At 38.8% G+C, this 26,983-nt stretch overlaps 1 protein-coding gene across 4 annotated transcripts; it reads left to right on the plus strand.

Moving 5' to 3' along the window:
• Nucleotides 1-424: 424 nt before the first annotated feature.
• Nucleotides 425-26,589, plus strand: golga1 (golgin A1). Of its 4 annotated transcripts, none has more exons than XM_067521061.1 (24): nt 427-633; nt 1,482-1,768; nt 3,419-3,509; nt 7,623-7,697; nt 9,247-9,344; nt 9,427-9,459; nt 11,143-11,271; nt 11,543-11,712; nt 12,032-12,143; nt 12,249-12,332; nt 12,692-12,817; nt 13,133-13,228; nt 13,654-13,749; nt 14,749-14,844; nt 15,872-16,012; nt 16,405-16,479; nt 17,539-17,628; nt 20,675-20,777; nt 21,239-21,399; nt 21,875-22,033; nt 22,494-22,553; nt 23,232-23,456; nt 23,592-23,678; nt 24,713-26,589. In XM_067521061.1, the coding sequence occupies exons 2-24, from the start codon at nt 1,640-1,642 to the stop codon at nt 24,791-24,793; spliced, it is 2,517 nt and encodes an 838-aa protein (XP_067377162.1). In that variant the 5' UTR covers nt 427-633; nt 1,482-1,639; the 3' UTR covers nt 24,794-26,589. The 4 variants fall into 4 exon arrangements, with proteins under 4 accessions (XP_067377164.1, XP_067377162.1, XP_067377163.1 ...); XM_067521062.1 differs by having other exon boundaries at nt 1,548-1,768; XM_067521063.1 differs by lacking the exon at nt 7,623-7,697 and having other exon boundaries at nt 425-633.
• Nucleotides 26,590-26,983: the final 394 nt, after the last annotated feature.

A 26,983-nucleotide genomic window follows, 5' to 3' on the forward strand; every position in this document is an offset into this window, starting at 1 on the left:
ATTTCTGATTTTTATTATACTTATATATTAGCTAACAAAAAGCTGAACTATATAAGCTGGATCATCTCAGGCAGAGGGATAGAAATAGCCAAACAAACTCGGTATTAAAGTGAAAGTGCAAGTACTTGCCTAAATAAAGTATTCCACTACAAATAGGAACAGTAACGTACTAGTTTTGTAGTAGTAGTGCTTACATCTTCTACTTTTTTAAGTGGAGTTGAGTAAAAGTAGATCAACATAATATATGTCCTCTTCTGATTAAAAAAAAATAAATAGGAAGAAATATTAATGAGTCGACCACCCCTTCCCGAAAACATAACATGCTGTTCTATAGACTGTTGTTGATTTTTATGGCCTACAGGTGGCGCGTGTTGCCAGCAGCACTTCATTGCCTCTCAGCTCTTCTAGCCAATGAACGGAGGCACCGCCGTGACGTCGTCAATCATCTGTGTTAGTGTACTTTGTGACGTGTAGCTCACCAGCTAGCTAGCTTGTCAGACGAGATAACCCCATCGAGTTCATGTCGAGTGACACAACGATAGGTATTCTTTGAGGGTATAAACAGAAAGTGCCAACGTATGGTTATTGCGCTCCCTGAAGCGTAACGGACTGATAATTTTCACAGTTAATATGGTAAGACAAAGACAACTTCAATGAAGAAGCAAGCCACCGAAAGCTAACATCAGCCGGTGGTCGTAACGTTAACTCTCATTGTTATGGCTAGAAGAGATAGCTTTGGCTAGCTGTCTGCCAATAAATAGTAGTAATTGTACCTTAATATGCGTTAATGAGGTTAACAATCTTTAGAACCTATAGTACTTTATAGCTTTCTGTGACCCACAAGTGTAACATATTTCCTAGAAGGTTGAGTTACGTTAGGTTGATAGTTAAAATACACCGTAGCGTAGACATGAAAGGAGCTTTAACGTTAACTAACTACAAACTCCTAGGAAGCAGGTTTGGCTTGTCACGGTACTTATTGTTAATTAAAAACCGAATTACTCCACCATTGTATAATTGGTCTCTTTGTGACGCTTAAGTCTTGCACTTAACTCAAGCAGTTAAAGGTCTGGTGCATTTAAATGGTTGTCATCTGCTCCACGTACTAAAATTATCTGTTAAACGCCCTCGACGCCTGTGGAGAGATGTTTATTTTCATTTTTTTAAAAACTATTTCTCTCAGCTCACAGTGACATTACATTGACAAAAACTGATTAATCTACTTAATCCATCATTGAAATACCACCTACTAAGTTAGATTCTTTGCCAGGAGTTGTGTGTAGGTCAAGAGTAGAGATTCAAACAACAACAATGAAAGACTGACAGTTCTCAGTCACTTATATATCAAAATAGCTCTTTTGTACTGTATATGATAACATTAATGTAAAATTCACTAGTTATTGATCTTGTTGGGCTCATTAAAATGTGAGAAGTGGCAGTCAGTCTGATCATTTTAATAACTGTACCTCTTATTTTTCTAGATGTAGCAGAGTGGAATTACGAGTACAAACTTTTGAGTGGTGCTGCATGACATGGCTCTGTTTTAGCCCTCAGAACATGGATCCATAAACTTCTGCGGATACATTTACTGTACATAGACTGTAAACTGCACTAAAAAAGACATACGGAGAGGACGGACATGTTTGCCAAGCTGAAGAAGAAGATCGCAGAGGAAGCAGCCACAGCGCCTAGGAGTGGTGTTCGTATACCACGCACCATCAGCAAGGAGTCAATTACCTCAGTGGGGGCAGACTCGGGGGATGACTTCGTAAGTGCTTTGTGAAATCAGAACTACTCTGTTTTCTAAATCTTTGAATGTTTGCATGTTCATTTTTGGTCTATAATCAGCAGCTGTTTGGATATGACACTGATTTAATCTCCTTTCTCATATTATTAAATGGTCAAACTTTCTGCCACAGTGTGAAATAGGACCAATAATAATGTAATGTGATTTACTTAACGAATGCTTTTTAGGATATGTTAAGAGATTACTTAAATAAATGTCTTCTATTTATGTGTCTGCAGCCAGTGCTGTAGACCTCCATTGTTGATATTGCAAACAAAAATGTTCCTTCCTTTAAAAATGCAGACCTAAAAAAAAGTTTTTGGACAACAGTAAAGGTCACAGCACAGATAAACAGCAAATCCAGGCTCCAGAGTGACAGACACTGAATTGCGCTTGTATGCCAAATATTAGACACATCCATTCAGTCACTTGCTCTTATTGAATATAATTTGCATTTGGGGCTGTTGGGAGAGAATAAATATGCCACTTTTTACTGTTTAATTTTAAATTGTCTTGTAAAACAAGTTTGGCTTAATGAGACATGCACTTTGTTTCCAAAGGAATAAATAGCAGTAAGATGAGAAAAGTAACTCAGTATTGTTTAGTCAAATCAGAATAAAAAAAAATAAATAACATAGCTACTGCTCAAATGGAAAGATAGCCGTAAGATTTTATATTTTACTGTTTTCAGTTCAGCTTTAATGTAAATAAAATCAAAATTGCTTAACTCATCTGTCATTTACCATTTGTTACTGAATAGGTTGTGAAAAGTCTTAAAAAGAATTTGAGATCAGTGTTCTGATATGAATGTTGGCTTCTAATTGAAATCGGGTATTTCTATGTAACAGGGTTCGGGTGTGACTGACATACTTATGTATAGTGACAATGCAGTTGTTTGTTCTCTTTTGAATTAGGTGCATATTGGAAGATTACTCTGTATTCTTAAGACCAACCAGTGTGACGTGTAGCTCTGGTTAGTCATTTGCACTGACTGATTGATGACTTTGTCTGTTGTGTGTTTTGGGTTCTAGCTGTTCTTTTTGTAAGCTCTGTCTGCACTTAGTGATATTATTAAGGGTTTGAAGGGGTTTGACTCTTACCTATTCAGTTTTTTAATGGAAATGTTGCTGTCATGGCCTGTAAATGAAATGCATCTCTCTGTTCTTTAACATTTACATAAATAGTGTAATAGGTCATAGGGAACCCGAGGCTCCTTAGGCTGTAGTGCTGTCCCTGTTGCGCCTTGTTAAATAATTCAGTGATGTTGCCAAGGATAAATTCTGCCAAATGATATGCAATATTGCATTTCTGGTACAATGACAATACTAACTGCTGGGACATTTCCAGATCCATGTACAATGAAAATGTCAAGCGTTAACTTCAATTATTGGATTTGATTAGTAGAACTGATATCCAGTGAGTTCCCAGAACTTCTGACTAGTAACCTAAGTAGCCAATGGTGCCTTTTCTTGAACTCACAATGAAACAACATAAATAATCACGTTTGTGACCGACTGTGAAAGAATACGGAAATGGATACGTTGTTTAGTTCTTTAGTATGAACTTGCTGAATACAAAGTGCTACCTGATACGTGTGTGTGTGTGTGTGTGTGTGTGTGTGTGTGTCTTTAGGCATCTGATGGCAGCAGCTCCAGGGATGACCTATCTGCCCAGCTCCTCAGAAGGAATGATCAAATCCGGAAGCTAGAGGCCAAGCTGTCAGGTAGGAAATGTCTGACTGAGGTTAGGCAGCTGTTTGACTGTGTTCACATGCACTTACTGTAAGTAAGCAGGTTACTCAAAGAAATCTACTTTCTTGGGTAATCGAGGAACAAAGTTTACGTGCACTTAAGAAACTCTCATATTTTAACTGTATAGTGAGGGAAAATTGTGCGGCTATAGCTCAGAGGGGCGGCTATAGCTCAGTTGGTAAAGGCAGTTGCTTATGGACCACAGGGTGAGTGGTTCGATCCCCCGCGCTGGCTATATGTCGAAGTGTCCCTGGGCAAGACACTGAACCCCTAACAGCTCATTCCCCCTCCCCAGCGATGCAGTGCCGGACCAAGCCCGGTAGAAATTGGGGATGGTTGCGTCAGGAAGGGCATCCGGCGGAAAAACTGTGCCAAATCAACATGCGGACAATGATCCGCTGTGGCGACCCTCAACTCACGGGATAAGCCGAAAGGAGAGTATTAGAGTGAGGGAAAATTGTGCTTTCTGACTTTTCTTTATTTTTTAAATTTAGGGTGTCTTTATGCTGCTGCAGAATGGCCGTGCAGGGGAAGATAGAGGAAATGAGATAGTAGAAATACAAATCTGATCACTAGCATGGACTTTCTAAATTAAAATTAAAAAATCAGCAGGAGAGACTAAATTTACAGCAGTGCATTGCGGTCACCAAAGAAAAGAAAATTAGAGATCTCAGAAATTACGAGATGCGCACCTTAAAGTTACGAGTTCTGTTTCTCGTATCTGGTAATTATGCCTTAGGGATCTCATAAATATGAGGATGTCTTCAGTATCACAGTAGTTAAGTAACAGTTTTCAATACTGCCAAAACTCGTATAGTAGAACAGAAAGGTTGATAGATAATTCAGTGGACTTACCAAATAGTCAACATATAGGCTATAATATTGATACGAGGAAATCAGTGAGTTATCTGTACAACGCAAAAATGAAAAGCCAATTAATAGCCAATTGTGCATATTTATTGTTGCTAAATGTAAACCTATAGTCTAAAAATGAGGCCAAGTTGAAGCCCACAGTGCAAGTTTCTGTATAAATGGTAAGACAACGCTTCCTGTTTCTCTTCTCAGGAGGGAACACTTTTAACCTTTAATGTTTAATAATCCGGAGATCAAGATGTGTAGAAAAGTTATAGTGGTTGTTAATTTGTCACTATGTGAGACAACAGTGGCATCATGGTTTAGGACTTATTTTTTTTTTTTTTTTGTCCATTCAGCTTGTCCTGTGAGTTCAGGGTTGCCACAGCCGATCATTTGTCCTGTTGTTGATTTGGCACAGTCTTTACACCAGATGCCCTAACTGATGCAACCTTCCCCAATTTCTACTGGGCATGGGACTGCCACTGCATGGCTGGGAAGGGGCATGAGCTGTTGGGGATTCAGTGTCTTGCCCAGAGACACTTTGACATGTGGTCAGAAAGAGCGAACCTCCGATCCCATGGTCGGTAGGCGGTCACTCTACCAACTAAGCCAATTTAATTCTTAATTCTCAATTTTATTTAGGCGATTGAAAGACTTACCGAATACGATCTTAAATATAAAATTTTGCGTTTAATTTTCAAAATGATATTTGAAAATGAATGAAAATGTCACAATTACGAGATCTTCATCTTGTAAATACGATATCTGGATCTCATAATTACGAGAAACATAACTCAGGAACACTAGATCCGTAGTTCTGCACCTCAAAATTACGAGATCAGTGACAATCCCTATTTTGTAATTACGAGATGAGGTCTCAAATTTGTTTTATCTTTGGTGAATGCAATGCACTGCCGTACTTTTTAAACCTTCTGCAAAGCACTTTGTGAAATTTTTTTTTGTCAGACTGACTTTGTTTTCAAAACGATGCAGCTTTACTTCATTAATGATATCTCCCCCGTTCAGCTTTTCACTTTCCCGCTTCTTTCCATCTGCATCCTTTTTTTACTCACATGCACTGTTGGAGAAAGCTGATTACAAACCTGCTCACACGTATACAGTTAGGCCCAAAATGATTCATACCCCTGTTAATTCTAAAGGGATTTTGATTTTTCTTATTTATACAGTAACTCCCCACCCCAAAAACAACATTTACAGAAAATGCTAGGAAGCCATCAGCCATACACATTTTATTTCGGACTTACAACCTAAGCAAACATTTTTACCAGCACAAAAACAATAATTCATTGGGTTTTAAATTATTCATACCCTGTTTCAGTTATCAATTGCAAAGCCTGTATTTGTAATGACTGCCTTCAAACAATTCCCGTAATTGCTGACAAGATTATTACAAAATTGCTTAGGAATTTTTTTACCTGGGCAAAAGCTTTAAGATCCTTGGAGGTTGAAAGGCCTTTTTGCTGCAAACCTGTCCTTGAGTTCCACGAATAAGTTCTCAATACGGTTGAGATTAAGACTTTTACTAGGCTATTGGGTTCAGATTCTTAGCTGACTGCATGATGTTTTCTTCGAGAATCTGGAGATACTGCCTTCTACTTTATCTAAGTTGCCAGTATCACTTGCTTGTTATCACATTCTAAAAGTTGTTTGTTTAGTAATTCAAACTTAAATGGTGTGTGCTGATTGTAATGTTAAATGTCCAACCCATGATAATAATTTCGTAAAGGCTTGAGCAATAATAAAAATGTAAATGCCATATTATTAGGAAGTTCAAACTAATGTCTTATCTGATAATAATGAAATCAGATGATCATTAAACAGTATTTAAGCAGGTCTGATGACCAAGCTTAAATTGTCTCCCATTTAAAACAATTATTAATATTCTTATTGTTCTTACTGTAAGCAACACCCTTAATGAACATCAGCACCTATACATAGATCTGACGGACATTAGTATCCATATGAAACACCCACATAAACAAATATAACTGTAAAAATTTTACACATAAAACGGACCCAATATAGGACATAACACTGATGTTGATGGTGTTCATAAGTTGGAAATCTCTGGGCCATGAGCCATGTGGCGGCTGCAGCTCAAACAAAGAAATATGACTAAATTGTGTGAGGAACCAGTTTGAAAGCTGGGATATTTAAATCTTTGCAATCGAGCTGCTCATGCTAAGCTTTCTGACATGACCACCCCCCACCCCCCCATGACCCTGCAGAATTCGACTGTCCTTTATTTTTATTATTGTTGTGGCCTGAAAAACGTGATATTACAAAAGCTTTTCTAGAAGATTGTGATGCATGTTGAAATTGTTTTCTAATGTCTGAACTTGCAAGATTGTGCAGGATTCACTGTGGGATTGGATGAATCATAATGCATCCATAATTTACAGGCAACATTTCGTAATATTGCTTGTTGTCTATGCTGTAGACCTCTGTTCTCCAAAAATGATTAAAAACACGAGACAGATATGCTAAATCACTGGATGATGCTTCCATATACCCTTAGTACTTATCCCTTAATGTAAGGGAACTCCAAAGACTCCAAACTCCAACTCCAAAGAAGCAGTAAAAGCTTGCATCATAATTGGAACTCCAGAGAACTGCTAGCGCTGGCAATTGGCAATTGGTTTTTCATTGGGCCTTTCACTTCCTCACCATTCTAAGTTCAGTAGTTAGAAATCTGTTACACAGTGTCCTCTTCCTCTTTTAATTGTGAAACATTCTCCAAACCTGATTATTCCATTATTAATGGTGATTTATAAAAATGTCTTGAAATATGATCTTTGTTGTTGTTTCCTGGATAAATATTAATTGAGGAAAAGTATTTCCAGTTTTAGGATGTTTATTTATCCTCTTTTTAGTGGAATAGCCTATTTCCTTTGGGTGGCTTATGTGACTTCATGCCGTTAGAGAAGGTTAATAGTTGCATGTTCTCATGCAACCTTATAACCAAGTATGGTTTTCTCAGATAAGAAAATCATTAGTATTTTTACCTTCCATTATTTCTCAATCATGTTCTCCCTTTTGTTTTCTCCCTCTACTTTTGTTCACTTTCTCTCCTGCCTTTCTCTTTACCACTATGTGCCTGTTGTTCCTTCCTGTTTGTCTCCTGTGTGTTTGGTCTTGTGTTGGCGTGCATGTGTGTGTGTGTATATGCTGTTGATACCCCGTCCCATCACTCTCATTCCTGACACTAGACTACGCTGAGCAGCTACGAATTATGCAGAAGACCAAGGACAAGCTTGAAATTGCATTAGAAAAACATCAGGATTGTACGTACCTCTACTCTCCTCCCGATTAGCTTCCTTTCTCTCATTTGTCTATCAGCTGTTATACCCACCACATAGTATCATCACTTCTACCCACAAAGTTTTTTAAGTTCCAGATTGTTATTGTGGGGTTTAGAAGTTTGCTTTGAGAGCAGATGCTTTTCCCGTTTTCTTTTTTTCCTAAAGATCCACCCAAACTATAAATGAGCTATGTATGCACTTTTTGGTACTTTGTTGGTGTACTCCCTCTGCCTCACACTTTTACTAATAGTTAGTAGTGTGTATTGACTCAGAGATATCACCCATTGCTTTCAGTTTAATGTACACAGGATACATACACTTTATGACGTGGCGTTCACCAGTTGCTCTAGTATGCATTAGGGCTATGATTGCATCTACACCCATTATTAACATTATTATTTAAAAAGGGCATATTATGTATCATGGGTATATCTTTTATTCAGGGGCTCTACTGATATAACTTTGGGCAATTTGTAGTTTATAAAAAACATGTTTTTCCTCAAATGGGCCTTTTTAGAGTACTTCAGCTCTCCGTGGTACTTTACAAATAGTTTTAGCTCCTGTGTCTTTAAGCTCCCCTCAGATTGAATCCAGGGTTTGCTGATTGGCCATTGCTGATTTATAAAAGCCTGCAATGGTTGTCAGGACGAATTCTAACTATATCTATTGGTTATAATTTAGTGCACACCAAATATTTATATCTAAACCCTGATGTCTACTGTACGCAGCTGTGTTGGCTTGTCCTCTCTTGACTGATGAATGATGGAGTATAGCCCCCAAAATATGAAATTGCAAGCATGTAGTGCAGAACAAGTCTTAACTAATATTAGACAGCAGAAGAACAATGTGCTTCAATATGTTAAATTCCTAAAATGCTTCCAGTGGACATTGAGCCTGTGGCAAACTAGACAAGTGGAAAGTGATACAGCTGCATACAGTGGACATGAAGTTGCCTGTGGGTTTCCATTACATTTAGAAAACATTCATGCTCACCAGAAGATAAACTTCTTCAGGCATTCCATTTATCTCTAATGCCACCATCAAGCCAATATGGTAACTTTTTTCTATATCTCTTGACTCTGTGATGCATGAAACGTTTTTGAGTCTAAATGCCATGGCTCTTCCCTTTAGCACCAGCTTCAGTGACTTAAACATTATAGTTAGTCTGAGTCTTACTCTTTAATGTTAATTCTCTAAGAATAGTACAACTATCTGTTCGTTGTTAATTGTTGTACTAGAATATTGCGAGTTGTAGAGATCAATGCAGTGTTTATTTTATTAGTATAGGGTGGATTATATTTTCTAACTTGCAATGTTAGTTTTAACAAACTGCATTTTAGTTTTTGTCACCTGCCATGCATCGCTTTTTCCTATCTTTGCTTCTGTGATAAATACACTTATTTCTTCACAGCTACTAATGGTGCCTCTGACTAGCATTTAGCATTTCTGTTCTCTTTGTTTGAATACAAAACCTCTCTGTATGGTTTCCATCTTTCTCTTTCTGTTTCTCTCTACCATTTTACCTGCTCAGCATCTATAAAGAAACTTCAGGAACAGAATGAGACACACCAGGCCAGTAGAGCCAAAATGGCAGAGGGGATGGCTTTAGCACTGGAGAAGAAGGATCAGGTAAATTCAGCTCTCTCCAACATACTGCACACAGCTGATTTTTGGCTTGTGTACTAAATCTCTTTTTATCCTTTACCTGCAGGAGTGGATGGAGAAGATGTCCAGTGTTGAAAAAGCAAGTCTTTTAATTTATCTTTAATAATTGGGGATGCACCAAATGTAGAGGCATTGAGGACTTCAAAAGCAGTGCAATATTAATATTGGGTGCTTTCACACCTAACCTTTTTGTAGTTGGACTGAATTCTTATGTGTCTGTTTAACTTGGTTTGTGTGAGCTGTTAATAAAGTAGTTTGTTAAAATTTGGTTCAGAGTGAACAACTAGATCATCTCATAAAAAGGCGGGATTTAATTCTGGTTGTTAGTCTGGTTGTTTGCAAAGTTGACCATCCAGAATTTTATGGTAGTATTTAAGATCTTTCTATGAATTTTATTGGTATGATAAGGTGATTCAGCTGCAGATTGTGAAGTAATTTCCTGATCAAGGTTATAACTGATATTAATACGCCCACGTTGCCACATGGGTGCAGGGATATTTACTGGTACGTGACAAACGTCAATTCAGTCATATTTTAACTAAAACATTTTAGGAAACACGAATTAACACCCGGTGGCTTAATTACTATCTTAATTTGTAGCTCAGTTGGTAAGGCAGTCCACTGGGTCAGGTGAGCACCTTGCATGGCAGCCACGGGCTTTGGATAAAATTCAGTTCAATTCAACTTTATTCACATAGCGCCAATTCACAGCATAGTCATCTCAAGGCACTTTACAGAATAAAGTCAAGATTATAAAGAAGTATAGAGAGAACCCAACAATCCCCCCCTTGAGCAAGCCCTAGGCAACAGAGGAAAAACTCCCTTAACCTCCAGCAGAACCAGGCTCAGGGTGGGCGGCCATCTGCCTTCACCGGTTGGGGTGAGCTGAAAGTGGAGAGGAAAAGAAAAGGGCAACAAGAAGCAACAACAAAACATTGAGCAGGTTGGCATTCAGTGGTGACAAATAAATGCAGGTTGAGAGGAGGACAGGAGCTAAGTGCATTGGGGGGTGGTCCCCCAGCAGTGTAAGCCCATAGCAGCATGACTTTAACTAACTGTAAGCTTTAACAAAGAGCGAGGTTATAAGCCTGGTCTTAAAAGTAGTAGGTGTCTGCCTCCCAAAGCTGAACTGGGAGCTGGTTCCACAAGAGAGGAGCTTGATAGCTAAGGGCTCTGCCTCCCATTTTACCTTTGGAAATTCTGGGAACCACAAGTAGGCCTGCATTCTGAGATCGAAGTGGTCTATTGGGATGGTAAGAGGTCTTTTAGATATGAAGGAGCGAGACCGTTCAGCGCTTTAAACGTAAGAAGTAGGGTTTTAAATTCTATCCTAGATTTAATGGGAAGCCAATGGAGAGAAGCTAGTGAAGAATAAATTTGATCTCTCTTGCTAGATCCAGTCAGCACTCTTGCTGCAGCATTTTGGATTAAGGGAGTTACTGGGGAATCACAACAATAGGGAATTACAGAAGTCCAATCTAGAAGAAACAAATGGATGGACTAGTTTATTGGTATTACTTGGAGACAGGATGATCCTAATTTTGGCAATGTTCTTTAGGTGCAAGAAGGCTGTTCTAGAAATTTGTTCTTGTGAAATGTGCTTGAGCATGAGATAGATACAACATTGAACCACATTTAGTAAAAGATCTACAGACTGCTGTTAAAATGCATAAACTCAACAGAGAAGCTTCAAATTTGGCTTAATAGAATCTGCATATGCCCCACAAATAGACAACAAACTATAACTGTTGTCTTTGTTTAGGAGAAGGCTGCCTTGTCAGCCCGACTAGAAGAGTTAACAGAGCAAAGCTTAGCTCTCTTCCAGAAAAGAGATGACCTGGATGAACTGGAGGGCTTTCAGCAACAGGAGCTCGCTAAAGTTAAACACATGGTGCGTACATGTGAAGCTGTTTAGTGGGGTGTGATGCAGTTTGACATTTTTTTATTTTTTTTGTAATTTTTTGATATCTGGATAAATTGCAGTATGCTATGGTCAAAGCGCCATCTGTCAGCCTCAGTGCAGAGAGGCCTCTGGGCACTGCATGTGTTTCAAAGCACTTAGTTAGTTTAGTTAGTCTGAGTTTATAGCAGCCCTTTTAATTGTGGTAGTGGTTTGTTATTTGGTTACAATTTTTTTTTACCCTTTATTATATGTTTACCAGCTGCTGAGGAAGGAGGAGCAGCTGAGCCAAAGGGAAACAGAGCTCCAACAGAAAGAGGCTGAAGCTCAGTCGGCAAAACGTGGGCTGTCTGAGACTCGAGGGAAACTTCAGGCTCTGCAACAGCATTACGAGGAGAGCTGCAGACTTAACACAGAGCTAGAAATAGAGCGGTAAGAAAAGATTCATGATTGTATTGGTCATTGCTTTGTGGGGTGTGGGTTTATATTTTTCAAAAGTTTGGAAAATGTAATTATGATTTTTGTCTGACATTAAGTTGTGTCGTATACCAACATTTGTTTGGAGTTTGCATTTGAATTGACTGTATCATCAGACTGAAAACTTCCAATTAATTTTAAATCACAATCCCCCAGACAAAACAACTATGTTACAAATATGCCTAAAAAAGTTTATTATGGCCTGTTATAGTTTGGACTAGGTTTTGTAAAAGAAGTTCAAAGAGAAAAAGTGCATATGATTGGATTTGCGTAGAGAGGAACTGCTGCTGCTCAGAGAGGAGGCAGACAAGAAGATCAGTGAGCTAGAGGGACGATGCCAGGAGCTTCAGTCAGTCATTCAGCAGGTCTCTGAAGACTTCCAGAAGGTTAGTGTGTAACCTAAACTGTAGTAAAAATTATAATTCTTTATTATAGTTATCAATACTATAAATACATTTTTTTTTAGTTTTGTTTGAAATTTTGTTTTACAGTCACAAAGTATGGCGTCCATGTTAGAGAAATCCCTTCATGATTTACAGAGTGAACATGATGCCCTCAAGCTGCAACAACAAAAGGTCAGAATACGGTCAGCGGAACAAATTATAAGTAGTCATAATGTCCTTAACGCTCCACCTTTCCAACTTTGTCCAAGCCCTGAACGATCGCCATCTAACTTGATTTAAACCAAATTTTAAATAATTCAGGATCACAAGTATTACAGACAGAAAAATCTGTGAATCTGATCACACCTCTGTTGATGTCCAAACAAGGCACTCGAACAACTAATTTAGATTACCAGAAGGTTCTATAATCGGTCTGTAAATATTGTATCATCTTTTTGGTGAAACAAGTTTCTGGATTTTAAACTGAAAGGATTTTAGTTTGAAAGATAAGGGACCTGTGCTCTTTTATATTTATCTACATATATAATCAGGCTGCTGTGACAGAGGAGGACAAAGAGCGCCTGTTGATGAGCCTTCAAAAAAAAGTCACATCTCTAGAGAGGCGACTTCAGGGGAACCTGAGCCAGGATGAGCATCTACAGGAGCTTCTCCAGGAGGTAAAAAAAAACCTTCAGATGAAAGTTTGGAGATTATTTTATGTCCTTTTTTGCAATTAACAGACAATTTGCAATGTTTTTTTGGTAGATTATTTAAACTAAATGTCAGATGACACATCATGGTGGAGGAGCATTTAGTGGTGTGGTGTTTTGTTTTGTTTTTTAGATCACACAAAATGCTTTTAAAACTACTAGAATATGATCACAATGTACTATCTCTGTCCCAGACATTTTATGTGAGACTTCAGATTGATTTTTTTGGGAAGAAAAGAGAAGCGTAGAACCTTTATGTTAGTGCTGTTTTTACCTTTGCAGAAGTCCAGCATAGAGCAAAGTCTAGAAGAGACCAGAGCGGAGCTACTAGCTGTTCGGACAAACCATACTGATACTGTCGGTTCTCTGGAGGCACAGGTATAGCAGTTTATTAATTCAGTCCTAAACGCTTATCTCTGATTAAGTCAATGCAGCTGTAATTGTGCTGTGTGCTATCACATCTGCAGAATGATAACTGAGGAGCTTGTTACTCACTGTGCTAAATTAGCAGACAGTGGTCATTGAGGTATGGATATAAATAGACTGTTATTTTGGAATTATTAATTAAGCTGTAAGTTGGCCCCAATTTGTGCAAAACGCTGCACAATTGCAGGGTAAACAAAACAATTCCCTCTATATTTCATCCCAAGTCTTTTTCCTGTATAGTCACTATAACTTCCAATCCTTTTCCAGTCCCAAATGCTTCTTAAGATAGAGTCAAAACTCCTCTAAGTTAGAATAAGTAATAAAGTGGTGGCCAAATGCCTCTCAGCTCAATACGCGTCTCTGCTGTCTGACTTCAGGTTTCCAAAATGAGCTGCAATATTACTGAGCTGCAGAACCTTCTTCGTCACAAAGACGAGTCCTCCAGGTCCTACAGAGAGAGAACTGACGCACAGGTAAGTAATCGGACACTTTGCTGCAACAAGTAAAATTTTGTCTCTCACCAGCGGCACTGTTTACGTGCTACACAAGGATTTTAATTTGGGATGTAAAACTCGTGGTAGTTTGAAGTACTGGACCCTGTTCTTCAATTGAAATAATTCAGGCTAACACACTGTTATCAGGCTAAATCTAGCTAATTTGGTTTATGGAAAACTGTTTGAGGATTGATATATTAATCTTGAATGAAGTTATCTTGTGTTTGAACTTTTGATAAAGGCCAAAAGAGAGAGTTGCAAGCATGATGAGCATTAATTTAATTATTAGAGTGTTGATGATGTGACTACTGGTAAATAATGTTGGACAGTTAGAATTAGTAGTAGCATGTAGTATGTAGAAAAAAGTTAATATCACCCAGGATGCACTGGGGTAATAGATTATCAGCCTGCTATGAATTTGATTAAGTTACTAAAATACCTTGAAAGATGGCATCAAATTGAAGTATTGTGTCTATTGATGGAAGTATTGATTTTCATTTGAGAAATATTTTTAAATCTGAGTGTGTAAGCATTTATTCAGTTTTTTATTTTACCACTTATGACTATATGGAATTAAATTGTGAGGATTACATCAACAGATTCTTATCTTAAGGAAACTTAACTATTTGTATCTAAAAAAAGGACTTCATCTCGTTCCAACTAAATTCCATGAACTTGTACCTATGGCAAAATGACTCCAGATCAATTTTAAGCCACCAGAAAAAACCCAAAATCCAGACTTCTGCTTAATTGTTTAGGTTTATATTTAGACATTTTGCAGATGCTTTTATTTTAGCAACTTAGGTGAGGTACAAAGCAAAAAAAAAAAAAAAAAAAAAAAAAAAAGCTACCTAAAAACTTTTGAAACAAAGTCCTATGAGAGGAAATATTCAGTTTTATGAGATGCAAGATGCATATTGGGACAGATAGGAAAAGAAAAAAAAATGTTTATTTTGTTTTCGTTTCGTTTTGTTTCAGATGGCTAACCTGGAGCAGCAAATCCTAGAGAGAAGTGAGACACTGAAGACTGCAGAGCTCGAGGTCACAGAGAAACGGCACCAATTGGATAAACTGGTGAGTATCACAAAAGTCAGAGCACAACAGTTAGTAGTTTGTTTGTTTTTGTTTTGAACTTTTGGGTTTTTTTGCACCAAATATTCATCAGCAACAGGTTTTTAATTATTCATCATGGTCGAATTAATATCTTTTTAGAAGAACATTTCAAAGTCACCTACATTCAAGTATATTTTGAAAAAGTTAACTGTTCTCCATTTCATGGTTCACCAGTAGCTGGACCTTTCTGATCTTTATTTAACAACTGTAACTCTATGGCTTGTAAAACCAATTGGTGAATACTTATGCAATCAAGTACTTTTTTTTTTTACCTTTTTTATTGATTTGGATTACTCTGAAGAGATCTGTTTTTGAATGTTCTTAAAGAGAAATGTTAAGTACTCAGTATTTCACATGAGCAAAAGTCTTACATTGCTATTATTTTCAATAAATTAGTCAATTAGTTCATAAATTAGTCACGTAGTCAAATTAAATCAATAAAAATTTCTTATACACAAAATGCTTGTAAAGATTACACAAGTCAATTAGATTCAAATATCTTAAGTCATTTAAAATAGCTTCTCCAGTATTTATTTGCCCAACAAATATAACCAAAATACAACCCTTATTCCAACAATGTTGGGAGGATGTGTAAAAATCTCATCAAACCATATTTTATTCACAATAGAACATAACCCAGGAGTTGGGTTTTAGAATCAAAAGCGTAAAACCACTAGGCAAAAATTCCATACTTTATTACCTGATAGTTGTATGAAGAATGACACTGTGGCAGATTTAGAAGAGAGTAGCTCATAGCATGTACATTGATATATTTTATACATACTATTGATAACTTTTTAACTTTTTAATGGGGGCGACAGTAACTCATTTGGTAAAGTTGCCACCCACTGACCATAGGGTTAGAGGTTCAAGCCCCACTTGGACAAAAGAAATGTATAGCCTTTTAATAGTATGGATTGTATCTGGTTAAGATCAAGTTAAAGTTTTTGTATGAATGTGTTTAACTGTGTGTGTGTGTTTTGTTCAGCAAGGAGAGTGGAGTGCAGAGAAAGCCTTTCTGGATCAGGAGGTATGTTTGCTCAAGCAGCAGAGTCAGGAGAAGGCCAGTCGGCTGGAAGAGAGCATCACCTCTCTGCACACAGAGAAACAGATGCTGCAGGATAAGGTGGTATGTTCTGATTTTCACTGGGAACTCTTTTGATTTTTTTCTGTTAGCCAGACCTCTCGGATGTATTCATGCTGGGACACCATTTTAGTTAATCCCAGTAGAATAGTTGTTTTTAGCTCATTCGGCACAAGAATATTGTTGATATTAAAACTGTCAAAATAACACATAATATTAAAAATAAATTGTGTTTTAAATAATTAATGCTAAATCTGTACTAATGTGGAAGTTGTGCCTCAATTGAATTTTTTTTTTTTTTTTACATTGCGTAACAAACCTAGTTTATATAGATGTACTTACTGCAGTGAGAGAACATGGCCTTTAGCTTACCTGTTTGGACGTCATTTGGCATGTTTTAATTAATATTTGCACCTTCCTGTTCTTGTGCATGTTAGGCTGACCTGGTGAAGCAGAAGAAGGAAATTAGCTCTACACTAACACAGCAAACAGAAGAGCTGGAGCAATGCAGGGTAAACTTCATTTCAAGAAATGCACATGTTTACATTGGAGTGAATTTCATCTATCCATCAATTAATTATCTGTCACCGGTTATCCTATGTGGATGGGGGGGGGGGGGAGCCTATCCCAGCTCTCATCGGGTGAAGGGTGGGGTACGCCCTGGACAGACCACCAATCTTTTGCAGGGCCACAGAGAAACATACACAGACAGACAACCATTTACACTAACTTTCACACCAACAGGCAATTTTTTTGATTCTTGGACTGAATTTTATTTGTTTGTTTGTTTTTCAGTAAAGATATGTTTATAAAAAAACTCCCTTAATCCCAACTACTATTAGTAGCAAAGTACACGAAAGTATAGAATAGTGGGAGAGCCACTAATATTAGAGTAAAGTAAAGTTTCTCTAAAGAAGGACCAAGTCATGGTGTTAGTTTTGTCTTAAGCTTTCAGTTTTGCTTACGACCCATTGTCAGGTTCAGGCAGATTTGACAAAGAAAAACTATTGAAATAATATATATATTTTAATCAAGTTAGGGTCCTCTACCAGAGGCCTGGGAGCTTTAGGGTCCTGCGGAGTATCTTGGATGTTCCTAGCAGTGCACTCTTCTGGACTGAGATGTTCTAGTTTGTATCTGGAAGTCCCACAGGATGTTAGCTTGGTCAGTCTCAACCTTCTTCAGGGCTGCATCCCATTTTGACTTTGGGACTTCCGGCCTGTCCTTGACAGAGATGTTTCAGTACACTATGCCAGGCACTTGGGTATTGTGTCCCATGTATACCCTTCCTGCTAGCATCTTCCACCCTGTTGTTATGTGCTGGGTTGTCTGAGTGCCATCTTTGTACAGTCTGCACCTGGAGTCCTGCCTGCTATGCTAGGTCTACTTAAATTGTACTTAGAGCCGTTACCTGTCTAGAATTAGTGCCTCTGTGCTTTCTTTCAGTTCAGCTTTGTCTAGGATTTTTGATAAAAAGCAATGCTAACAGTATGGAGCCTCATGAGAAAATTTAGAAGAGCAGAGAGTATTTGTAGTCCTTAGTCCCTGTTTTTGTGCATGTTTTCCTTCAGGCAGAGCTGAACAGCCGTCAGACAGTGAGCACAGAAATCGCTAAAGCTCTGGAAGAAAGCAGACGACAAAAGGAGGAGCTGCAAACACAGGTAAAAACACATCTTGCAGAATTTACTGTCATAAAGCAGCATTCTTTTCCTTTGGGCTGTTCCCTTTCAGGGGTCGCCACAGCGAATCATGTGCCTCCATCTAACCCTGTCCTCTGCATCCTCTTCAATCACAGCAACTAACTTCATGTCCTCCCTCACTACATCCATAAATCTCCTCTTTGGTCTTCCTCTAGACCTCCTGCCTGGCAGCTCCAACCTCAGCATCCTTCTACCGATATATTCACTGTCTCTCCTCTGAACATGTCCACACCACCTCAATCTGGCCTCTCTGATTTTATCTCCAAAGAATCTAGCTTGAGCTGTCCTTCTTTCCTCAGTACCACTGTCTCTAAGCCGAACAACATCTCTGGTCTCACCACCATCTTGAACACCTTTCCTTTGATTCTCGCTGATACTCTTTTATCACACAACACACCTGATACTTTTCTCCACTCGTTCCAACCTGCCTGCACTCGCCTCTTCACCTCTTGTCCACACTCTCCGTTTCTCTGAACCGTTGACCCTAAGTAATTAAAGTCCTGCACCTTCTTCACCTCTGCTCCCTGTAACCTCACCGTTCCACCAGGGTCCCTCTCATTGACACACATGTATTCTGTCTTGCTGCGGCCAAACTTCATTCCTCTGTTTTCCAGACCAGACCTCCACCTCTCTAGACTTTCCTCCACTTGCTCCCTGCTCTTACTACAAATCACAATGTCATCTGCAAACATCATAGTCCATGGAGATTCCTGTCTAACCTCATCCGTCAGACTGTCCATCACCAGAGCAAACAAGAAGGGGCTCAGAGCTGATCCTTGATGCAGACCCACCTCCACCTTGAACTCCTCTGTCCCACCTACAGCACCTCACCACTGTCTTACAGCTCTCATACATGTCCTGCACCACTCTAACATACTTCTCTGCTGCTCCAGACGTCCTCATACAATACCACAGCTCCTCTCTCGGCACCCTGTCATACGCTTTCTCTAAATCTATGAAGACACAATGCAACTCCCTATCACCCTCTCTGTCCTTCTCCATCAGCATCCTCAAAGCAAATACTGCATCTGTTGTTCTCTTTCTAGGCATGAAACCATATTGCTGCTCACAAATGTTCACCTTTGCCCTTAGCCGAGCTTCCACTACTCTTTCCCACAACTTCATTGTTTGGCTCAGCTGCTTTATTCCTCTGTAGTTGCCACAGCTCTGCACATCTCCCTCGTTCTTAAAAATGGGCACCAGTACACTTCTCCTCCAGTCCTCAGCATCCTCTCACTGTCCAAGATCTTGTTAAACAAACTAGTCAGAAACTCTACAGCCACCTCTCCTAGACACTTCCATACCTCCACAGGTTTGTCATCAGGGCCAACTGCCTTTCCACTCTTCATCCTCTTCAATGTCCTCCTCACTTCACTCTTACTAAACTTTGATACTTCCTGCTCCACACCAGTCACCTCTTCTACTCTTTGTTCCCTTTCATTTTCCTCATTCATCAACTCTTAAAAGTTCTCCTTCCATCTTCCAATCACACTCCTGGCACCTGTCAATACTGCACATCCTTATCTTTAATCACTCTAACCTGCTGCACATCCTTCCCATCTCTATCTCTTTCTCTGTATACACTCCTGAACTTCCTTGTTCCACCACCAAGTCTCCTTGTCCACTTTCCTCTTTCTAGATGACACACCGAGTACCCTCTTACCTGTCTCCCTGATCACATTAGCTGTAGTGGTCCAGTCATCTAGAAGCACCTCCAAACCACCCAGAGTCTGTCTCAGCTCCTCCCTGAAAACTACACAGCATTCTTCGTTTTTCAACTTCCACCCCTTCTTCTTCTGCTCTGCCTTTGTCCTATTCATCTTCCTCACCACCAGAGTCATTTTACACACCACCATCCTGTGTTGTCTGGCTACACTCTCCCCTACCAATACTTTACAGTCACTGATCTCTTTCAGATTACAACATCTACACAAGATGTCGTCCACCTGAGTGCTTCTCCCTCCGCTCTTATATGTCACCCTATGTTCCTGCCTCTTCTGGAAGAAAGTGTTCACTACAGCCATTTCCATCCTCTTTGCAAAGTCTACCACCATCTGACCTTCTGCGTTCCTGTCCTGAAGACCAAATCTGCCCATCACATTCTCATCACCACTGTTCCCTTCACCTACATGCCCATTGAAATCTGCACCAATCGCCACTCTCTCACCTCTGGGGAATCTCTGCATCACTTCATCTAACTCACTCCAGAATTTCTCCTTCTCTTCTAACTCACATCCTACCTGTGGGGCATAACCACTCACAACATTGAACATCACGCCTTCAATTTCCAGCTTCAGACTCATCAACCTGTCTGATACTCTAATCACCTCTAGAACATTCCCCACAAACTCCTCTTTCAGGATAACTCCGACTCCATTTCTCCTACTATCTGACCCATGGTAGAACAACTTGAACCCTGCTCCTAAGCTTCTAGCCTTGCTACCTTTCCACCTGGTCTCCTGGACACACAGTACGTCCACCTTCCTTCTCTGCATCATGTCAATCAACTCTCTAGCCTTCCCTGTCATAGTACCAACATTCAAAGTCCCTACTGTCAGTCCTACATTCTTAGCTTTCCTCTTCTCTCTCTGCCTACGAACACACCTTCCTTCTCTCCTTCTTCGACTTCGACCAACAATAGTCCAATTTCCACCGGTACCCTGTAGGTTAACAGCACCGGTGGCGGTCGTTGTTAACCTGGGCCCAGACAAATCCAGTATAGAAGTTATTGTCATGATTCACATTTTAATTTGGCGTGTTTTACGTCGGATGCCCTTCCTGACACAACCCTCTGCATTTATCCAGACTTGGGACTGGCACAAGAAGACACTGGCTTCTGTCCCCTTGTGGTTGCATTGTCATAAAGCACCCCTATGCACTGGATATTTATTAAGTCACCAACATAGGATGGTGTAGAAGAAATTTGAAAGAGGTTGTCATTCTGTGTGTGGTAGTGAAAGCATGTAATGTTTGATAAAAAAATTGTTTGCCTGTATTGGATCATCAGGTTGGAGAGCTGGCCGCTTCTCTTCTGACCTCACAACAGGAAGTGTACTTGGTCAATAAGACGCTAAGGCTGAAAGAGGAAGACATTACAACACTCCAGAATGGTAGATACACACACACACGTATGCACATTTTCATATATCCATTATCGTTTATCCTGTTCAGGGTCATGAGGCTTGGTGCCTAAGCCAGCTGCCCGTGGGCAAGAGGCAAAGTACACCCTGCACAGGGTCACAGCCTATATCAACGCCAACACAGAGCAAAAAAGTTTTATTCTATAAAAGATGTAGGATTGTTTAATTTTCATCCCATTCAAGTGTTCACCAAAGAAACCAAAATGTTTCAGACGTGGTGGATATCATTGAACAAAGATGGCCTTAAATACTCAGCATACAGTATTTGATCTAAAACAGTGAAGCCAGACAGATATTGTATCTAACTGACTGACTCCAGTATCAATATACAGGGAGGAGACAAATTAATAATAAGCAATTGAGGTAATAAATTATATTATTGTGTGTAATAACTGTGATAAAGTTAGTGTGTGTTTGAATGTGTGTTGCAGAGCTACAGAGTCGGCAGAAGTCTGTGGTCCAGCTGCAGGAGGAGGTTAAGCGTCTGCAAGCCCAGCTAGAGCATATGGAGCAGGACAAAGACTCCCAGCTCGTCAGCCTGAGGGAGGAGCTTCTCAGTCAGACACAGCAGCTCGACAACTGCCAGACACGGGTCAGAACTTGCAAATACAGTCATGTCTAAATGTTTTACATTTAGTAAAAATAAGAGATGGAAATGTCATAGTGTGTACTTCAGTTGTCTCTTAGCAATCTAACACCAGAGACACTTTGAAATATAGCCGGGGCCGGGGATCGAACCACTGGCCCTGTGGTCCATGGACTGGCTTTACCAACTGAGCTACAGCCGCCCCATATTAAATCTTAATTAGATTTTATGAATTTCCCTTGTCATTTTTTTAATTGTGAGAAATGTAAGCACTATCTGTTTCTGAGACCACCCCTAAACATCCGATTTTGTTGTTTCTTTGGGAGCTTAGATCTCTGTTCAGGTAGGTGACCCTACTTCCAAAAACACTGACAAAGCTGTTTTGTAACCTTATTTATTTGATTAGCATTAAATGCTAATCACAAGTTCGTTGCATTGAACATAGATTGAAGATCAGTGTGGTGTGTTGTGTGTTGTTCAGATCTCGTACTTGGAGGTGGAGGTGGAAACCCTGACAGAACAGCTTCACAGCCCTGAAGTGTGTGAGGAGGATCAGAACGGCAGTGTGACTGTGGATGATCTGGATCACATTCAGAAAGTCAACAGAGAGCTGGAACAGCAGCTCAGCGACAAGAACAGGGTCAGCCTTTCTAGTCTTATAATATATCAGCATTGGCCTACAGCAGATCAGTTCTGCTGCTACCTTCTATAGACTGTGTCAGAGCAAAGAGACGATTTATTTAACTGTATTATCTTAATGGTTTTATGCAAATAATGAAATTGATCTGTTGTTATAAAGGTGGAATTTATAAATCTTTTGTAAATGAATGTGTAATTTACTGATAAACCTCACTGCTTAAGTGTTTTTGGTAAAAACTGAAGATTGCATGTGTGTTTTAGACTAAAGAGTAGGAGGAGCAGTCTGCACATGATGCAGACTGGTAAAAAGCCAATTAAAAACCTGGTTTTGTCTATACAGCACATGGCAGAGAAATGTGTGTTGTTCTAGTGAAATCTGCCTCGGAAAAAACTTGGAAACAACAACAAAAAACCCCTCTACAAGCTGATTACTAAAGCGCCTGTTGGTTGTTTTCTTGCAGACAATCAGGCAGCTGCAGCAGAGGCTGGCAGAACTGAAGAGGACATTACAGAAAGAACTGGTAAGACACAGTTAGACCAAAGGTTGTTCATTTGTGGTTTTGTTGGATAAAAATAAACTTAAGCCATCTCACCTGGAAGATGTCATCTATACTCTATACATTACTCAATGACAACAAACAATTTTATTATAAATTTACATCGTATAATTGTAACACTTAGAGTTTGGACTCACCTCATTAAAAGCTTTTTGTTTCTGTTAACTCTCTTGTACATATTACAAAATAAGCTGAATAGTAAAAATAATATCCGTCCACCAGCACCAGGAGACCTTCAGCTGGAATGCTTTTCCAGCAGTCTTATAAAGGTTTCCATTATATTGAGCTCTTGTTGCCTGGGTTTATTTTACTCTGTGGTCCAACTCATTCCAAACCTCCTTAACTGGCATAAGCTTGGGTGACTGTGAAGACCAGGTCATCTTTTTGCAGCACTCTATCACTTTCCCTTTTGCAGAAAAAGGCAGACAGGCTTGTTTTGGGTCATTGTGTTGTAAAAAAACAAAAATGTAACTGCACTTAAAAAATTACCAGACTGCTGAATCAGCTCCTCTCAACTTTAGAAACTATTGCAGGACTGTTGGAATAGATGGTACAACATTTTAAGGGGGTTCAAATTTCCTTGCTGATTCACATAGATGAATATTACTCTGTAAGTGTAATTTCCTTTTATGTCGTCTGTAGAAGCTAAAGCCTGAGTCAGAAGTTGAAGGAAAAGAGAAGTTGGCAGACGGCCGACAAGAAAAACAAGAGAGGGTTTGTCCAGATCCACCGCCAGCATCCACCCCAAGCCCACCGACATCCAACACCACCGTGACCAACACCTCAGACCTCAATGACTCACGGGAAATCAATTTTGAGTACCTCAAACATGTTGTCCTCAAATTTATGTCATCCAGAGAGGCTGAGGCAAGTGCATTTCATTCAGCACCTAACAAAGCTTTTGTGTTGGTGCTGCAGTAGGACTGGTATATAATATTTATGTGACAGACCCTGGCTCTAATACGTCAGCCTGAATCTGTTCTGTCTTTGTTGCTCCGTTAGGCGTACCAGCTAATACGAGCTGTGTCGGTGCTGCTGAACTTCACTCGTGAGGAAGAGGACATGCTGAAGCAAACTCTGGAGTACAAGGTGGGTGTTACTCACTCTCCATTTAACTCAATTGCAGCAAATTTCAAAACAGACCACCTCCCATTGACAATCCTAAACAGGTTGGTACAAGGGTATAAGGTTATTTAAGTTTTGTGTTGTGAATGTTTTTCACAATAATTTCATTACGGTGGAAAAGACTAATCACCATTTCTGAAGAGAACAAATTAAATTATAAATAATGCTGCTCTACTTTTTCTGAATTTAGATTGTTTTATTAATTTAACCATTGTTTAACCATATAGTATCCCACGTTTCAGAAAGAACAGTAAAAAAGTACAACATGATATTGTTGGTAGCATCTCACTTGGATACTTGCGTTCACACATACACCCCCTCCTGACAAAGGAGTAAATGTCTGAAAGGGGCTTAGGATAACACAAATGGTCAATATTACAAAAGCTAAAATGAGCTAAAACATAAGACAGTTAATAAATGAATCTTTTTCCAGAGAGTTTACTTTAGCATCACTTTAAATTTCACTTTCATTTCCCTTTGCCAAATATTGCTGTCCTCTGGACTAGAACATGAAAGACGTCTTTCTTATTTTTTGGAATAAGCACAGTCAATTGACAGTTTATGGAAATATATCTTATTGCTTTCTAATAAATGAAAAAGCTTTTTTTTTTATGCTCAGCCATTAATAGTTCCTTAGCCACAGCATGATAAGCTTTCACAACAGGTGGTAGAATATTGTCTCCCATTATGGGACTACTTACAAAATTTGTTTTTCTGCTGATCTTATACTGCAGTACTAAAGCTCTGTAGATCAGTGCTCAATTTGTAAATGAAACTTGAAATCTAAAATGAAGATTTTTGTATAACAATAATGCTAAGAATTACATCTAACTAATGTGCACCTCTTTATGACCAGGTAGTTGTTAAGTGAATCCAACTCATAACACTAACATGAAGAAACAGTACACGAAGTTATTGTATGTACAAAATAAAAGCATTTTAACCTGAGCAAATCTTTTTGTTTCCAAACCTGCTGACTGGTATGTTTTGTGTTCTAGATGTCCTGGTTTGGATCTAAGCCTTCTCCAAAAGGTACAATCCGGCCTTCAATCTCAGGCGCTTCAACTAACTGGAGCTGATAAGCAGCAGAAAGAACTGAAGTGATGAAGAGTAAGGGACACAAGGTCCTCCAGCAGGAACAACTCTGTCCTGTGTGGACCTCAGCACTGAGCAACACTCTGACAGGAACAAGCCTGTTGCAGTTTTTCTCTGGCTGTGTGGGAGCGACTGTTGTTTTCTGCTTTATGTAAGCAGAGAAGGGCTGAACAGTCTGAAGGATAAAGGCCTATTTATAATCAGCTGTTGATTTTTAAAATTACATTGTTTTTTGTTAAGGCAGACTGGCTTTTGACCAAATGTTATGAAGTGTAACCTGACAAATGCATTTTTCACACTAAGGTTTCAAATGTCCTGACATACGACACAGATCGGAGGTTTTCCAATTGGTGAAAATGGCAAAAAGTGCATATAAATGTAAGATAATTCAATTTGGCTTCAGTATCACTGATAATTTAATGGCCAAAGTTCACATTGGTGTCAAACGACCTTGATGGTCTAAACTTTGTCTGTGTGTGAAGCCCCCTGGATTGAAGGTATCCATTTGGATTCACAATTACAAAATTCTATAAACAGTCTTTAAGTAATTTTGTCTGTAGAACAAATGCATAGGAAGGGCTCTAGTAACAACTGATCATCTATGACTGATGGATGTCGTAACCCAACTATTTAGTAATTGGACTGTTATTACTATGAGCTGTGGTCCTAGCAGACCTTGCTATCTGATCTGTCCTCTGTCACATGTACTGGCAGACCCTGATGTAACCCAAGCTCTAAACTATACCCCAAAACTAAAACATTTGATTTGCAGAGCTTGCTGTGGGAATATAATAGTTTAGCCATGACTGTAAGTTCAAGGTAAAAAAGAAAAAGGGTCTTATGACATGATGTTGACAAAAAGTTATACATAACCTAATGCTATGTAAATGATGACAGGACATCCCCTACCCTTTCTGCTTTTGAAAATACATTCCACATGCCTATTTTTATTTTATATATATATATATATATATATATATATATATATATATATATATATATATATATATATATATATATATATATATATATATATATATATACACACACACACACACACACACACACACACACACACACACACACACACACACACACACACACAATATGTACATAATGTATGCAATGAGAACTTTATAAATCAGTGGATGTCAATGGTTTGATGTGACCAGTTTGCAGTATTTATTATCATCATCATCTTCGTCATCATTGAACAGAACGTATACACTGCTTGTCACTTTGTTCCCAGTGTGACATCAGTTGCAGAACGATGAACTTTTTTTTTTTTTAACATCAGTGGGAAGCCCAGGCAATCTGCACACCCGCTGTTCAACCGAATATTTGAATCCTTAAAGCAGTTCAGTCAGTCTATAATTCTTATTTTTAAAGGTCAGATATTCTGCATTTGTGCATATGCATACAGTGTCAAGCAGAAACACAATTGTGCTATCTGCATGAAATATTCAATCATAAAAAACTGATATTTGTTATTCTGGCAGTTGAAGTTGTACCTATGGAAATTACGCTGCATGAGTCCATCTTTGAATGCAGATCTGTCATCCTCCTGTGTTACTAATGAAAGTTAGCAGACTGATGTAATCACCCACACTCTGCTGGGTAATAGCCTGTCTCTGTGAGAATTAATACAAATTTCTGCTATGGTAAATTCTGATACACAACTGTAAAATCACTACTTTTTTATGATTTAACAACTGCTGCTGTTGCTTACAGTTTCCTTTTCAAACATTTATTATTAATAATAAATCCAAATTAATGAAAACATGGTCCTGCATATTTTATGAGGAAATAGTCATTTTTTTCCATGTCTTGTTGGAAAGTCTCATGTTACAATTTTTATATGACAAGAGGAAATAAGAGTAGTGGATTGCAATCACTAAATATTATACCAATGAAAACATCAACATAATATTTATTGCACATTTAGCTAGAACAAATCACAAATTAATGTGACTTTTGCACCCATTTGCCATTTATTAACTATACCTTTTTTGCTCCCTTACCATTTGTGTTACTTCTGATGAGAAAAGCTGAATGTGCATGAGTAGGTTTAAGGTTAAGTTTGCATCCCTTATGGAATATAATGGAATATAAAGGGACGAAAACTTAACCCTAACCTTAACATAGCAATCATGAACATTCAGCTATGCACTCTG

The sequence above is a fragment of the Channa argus genome, chromosome 11, assembly GCF_033026475.1.
Source record: "Channa argus isolate prfri chromosome 11, Channa argus male v1.0, whole genome shotgun sequence".
Lineage (NCBI taxonomy): Eukaryota > Metazoa > Chordata > Actinopteri > Anabantiformes > Channidae > Channa > Channa argus.

Excerpts from the sequence above, each read along its gene's own strand:
- golga1 (XM_067521061.1), top strand. The coding sequence starts at position 1,640 with ATGTTTGCCAAGCTGAAGAAGAAGATCGCAGAGGAAGCAGCCACAGCG. Across the intron at positions 1,769-3,418 it reads CAGACTCGGGGGATGACTTC|GCATCTGATGGCAGCAGCTC; the intron begins GTAAGTGCTTTG and ends GTGTGTCTTTAG. Across the intron at positions 12,818-13,132 it reads TACAGGAGCTTCTCCAGGAG|AAGTCCAGCATAGAGCAAAG; the intron begins GTAAAAAAAAAC and ends TTACCTTTGCAG.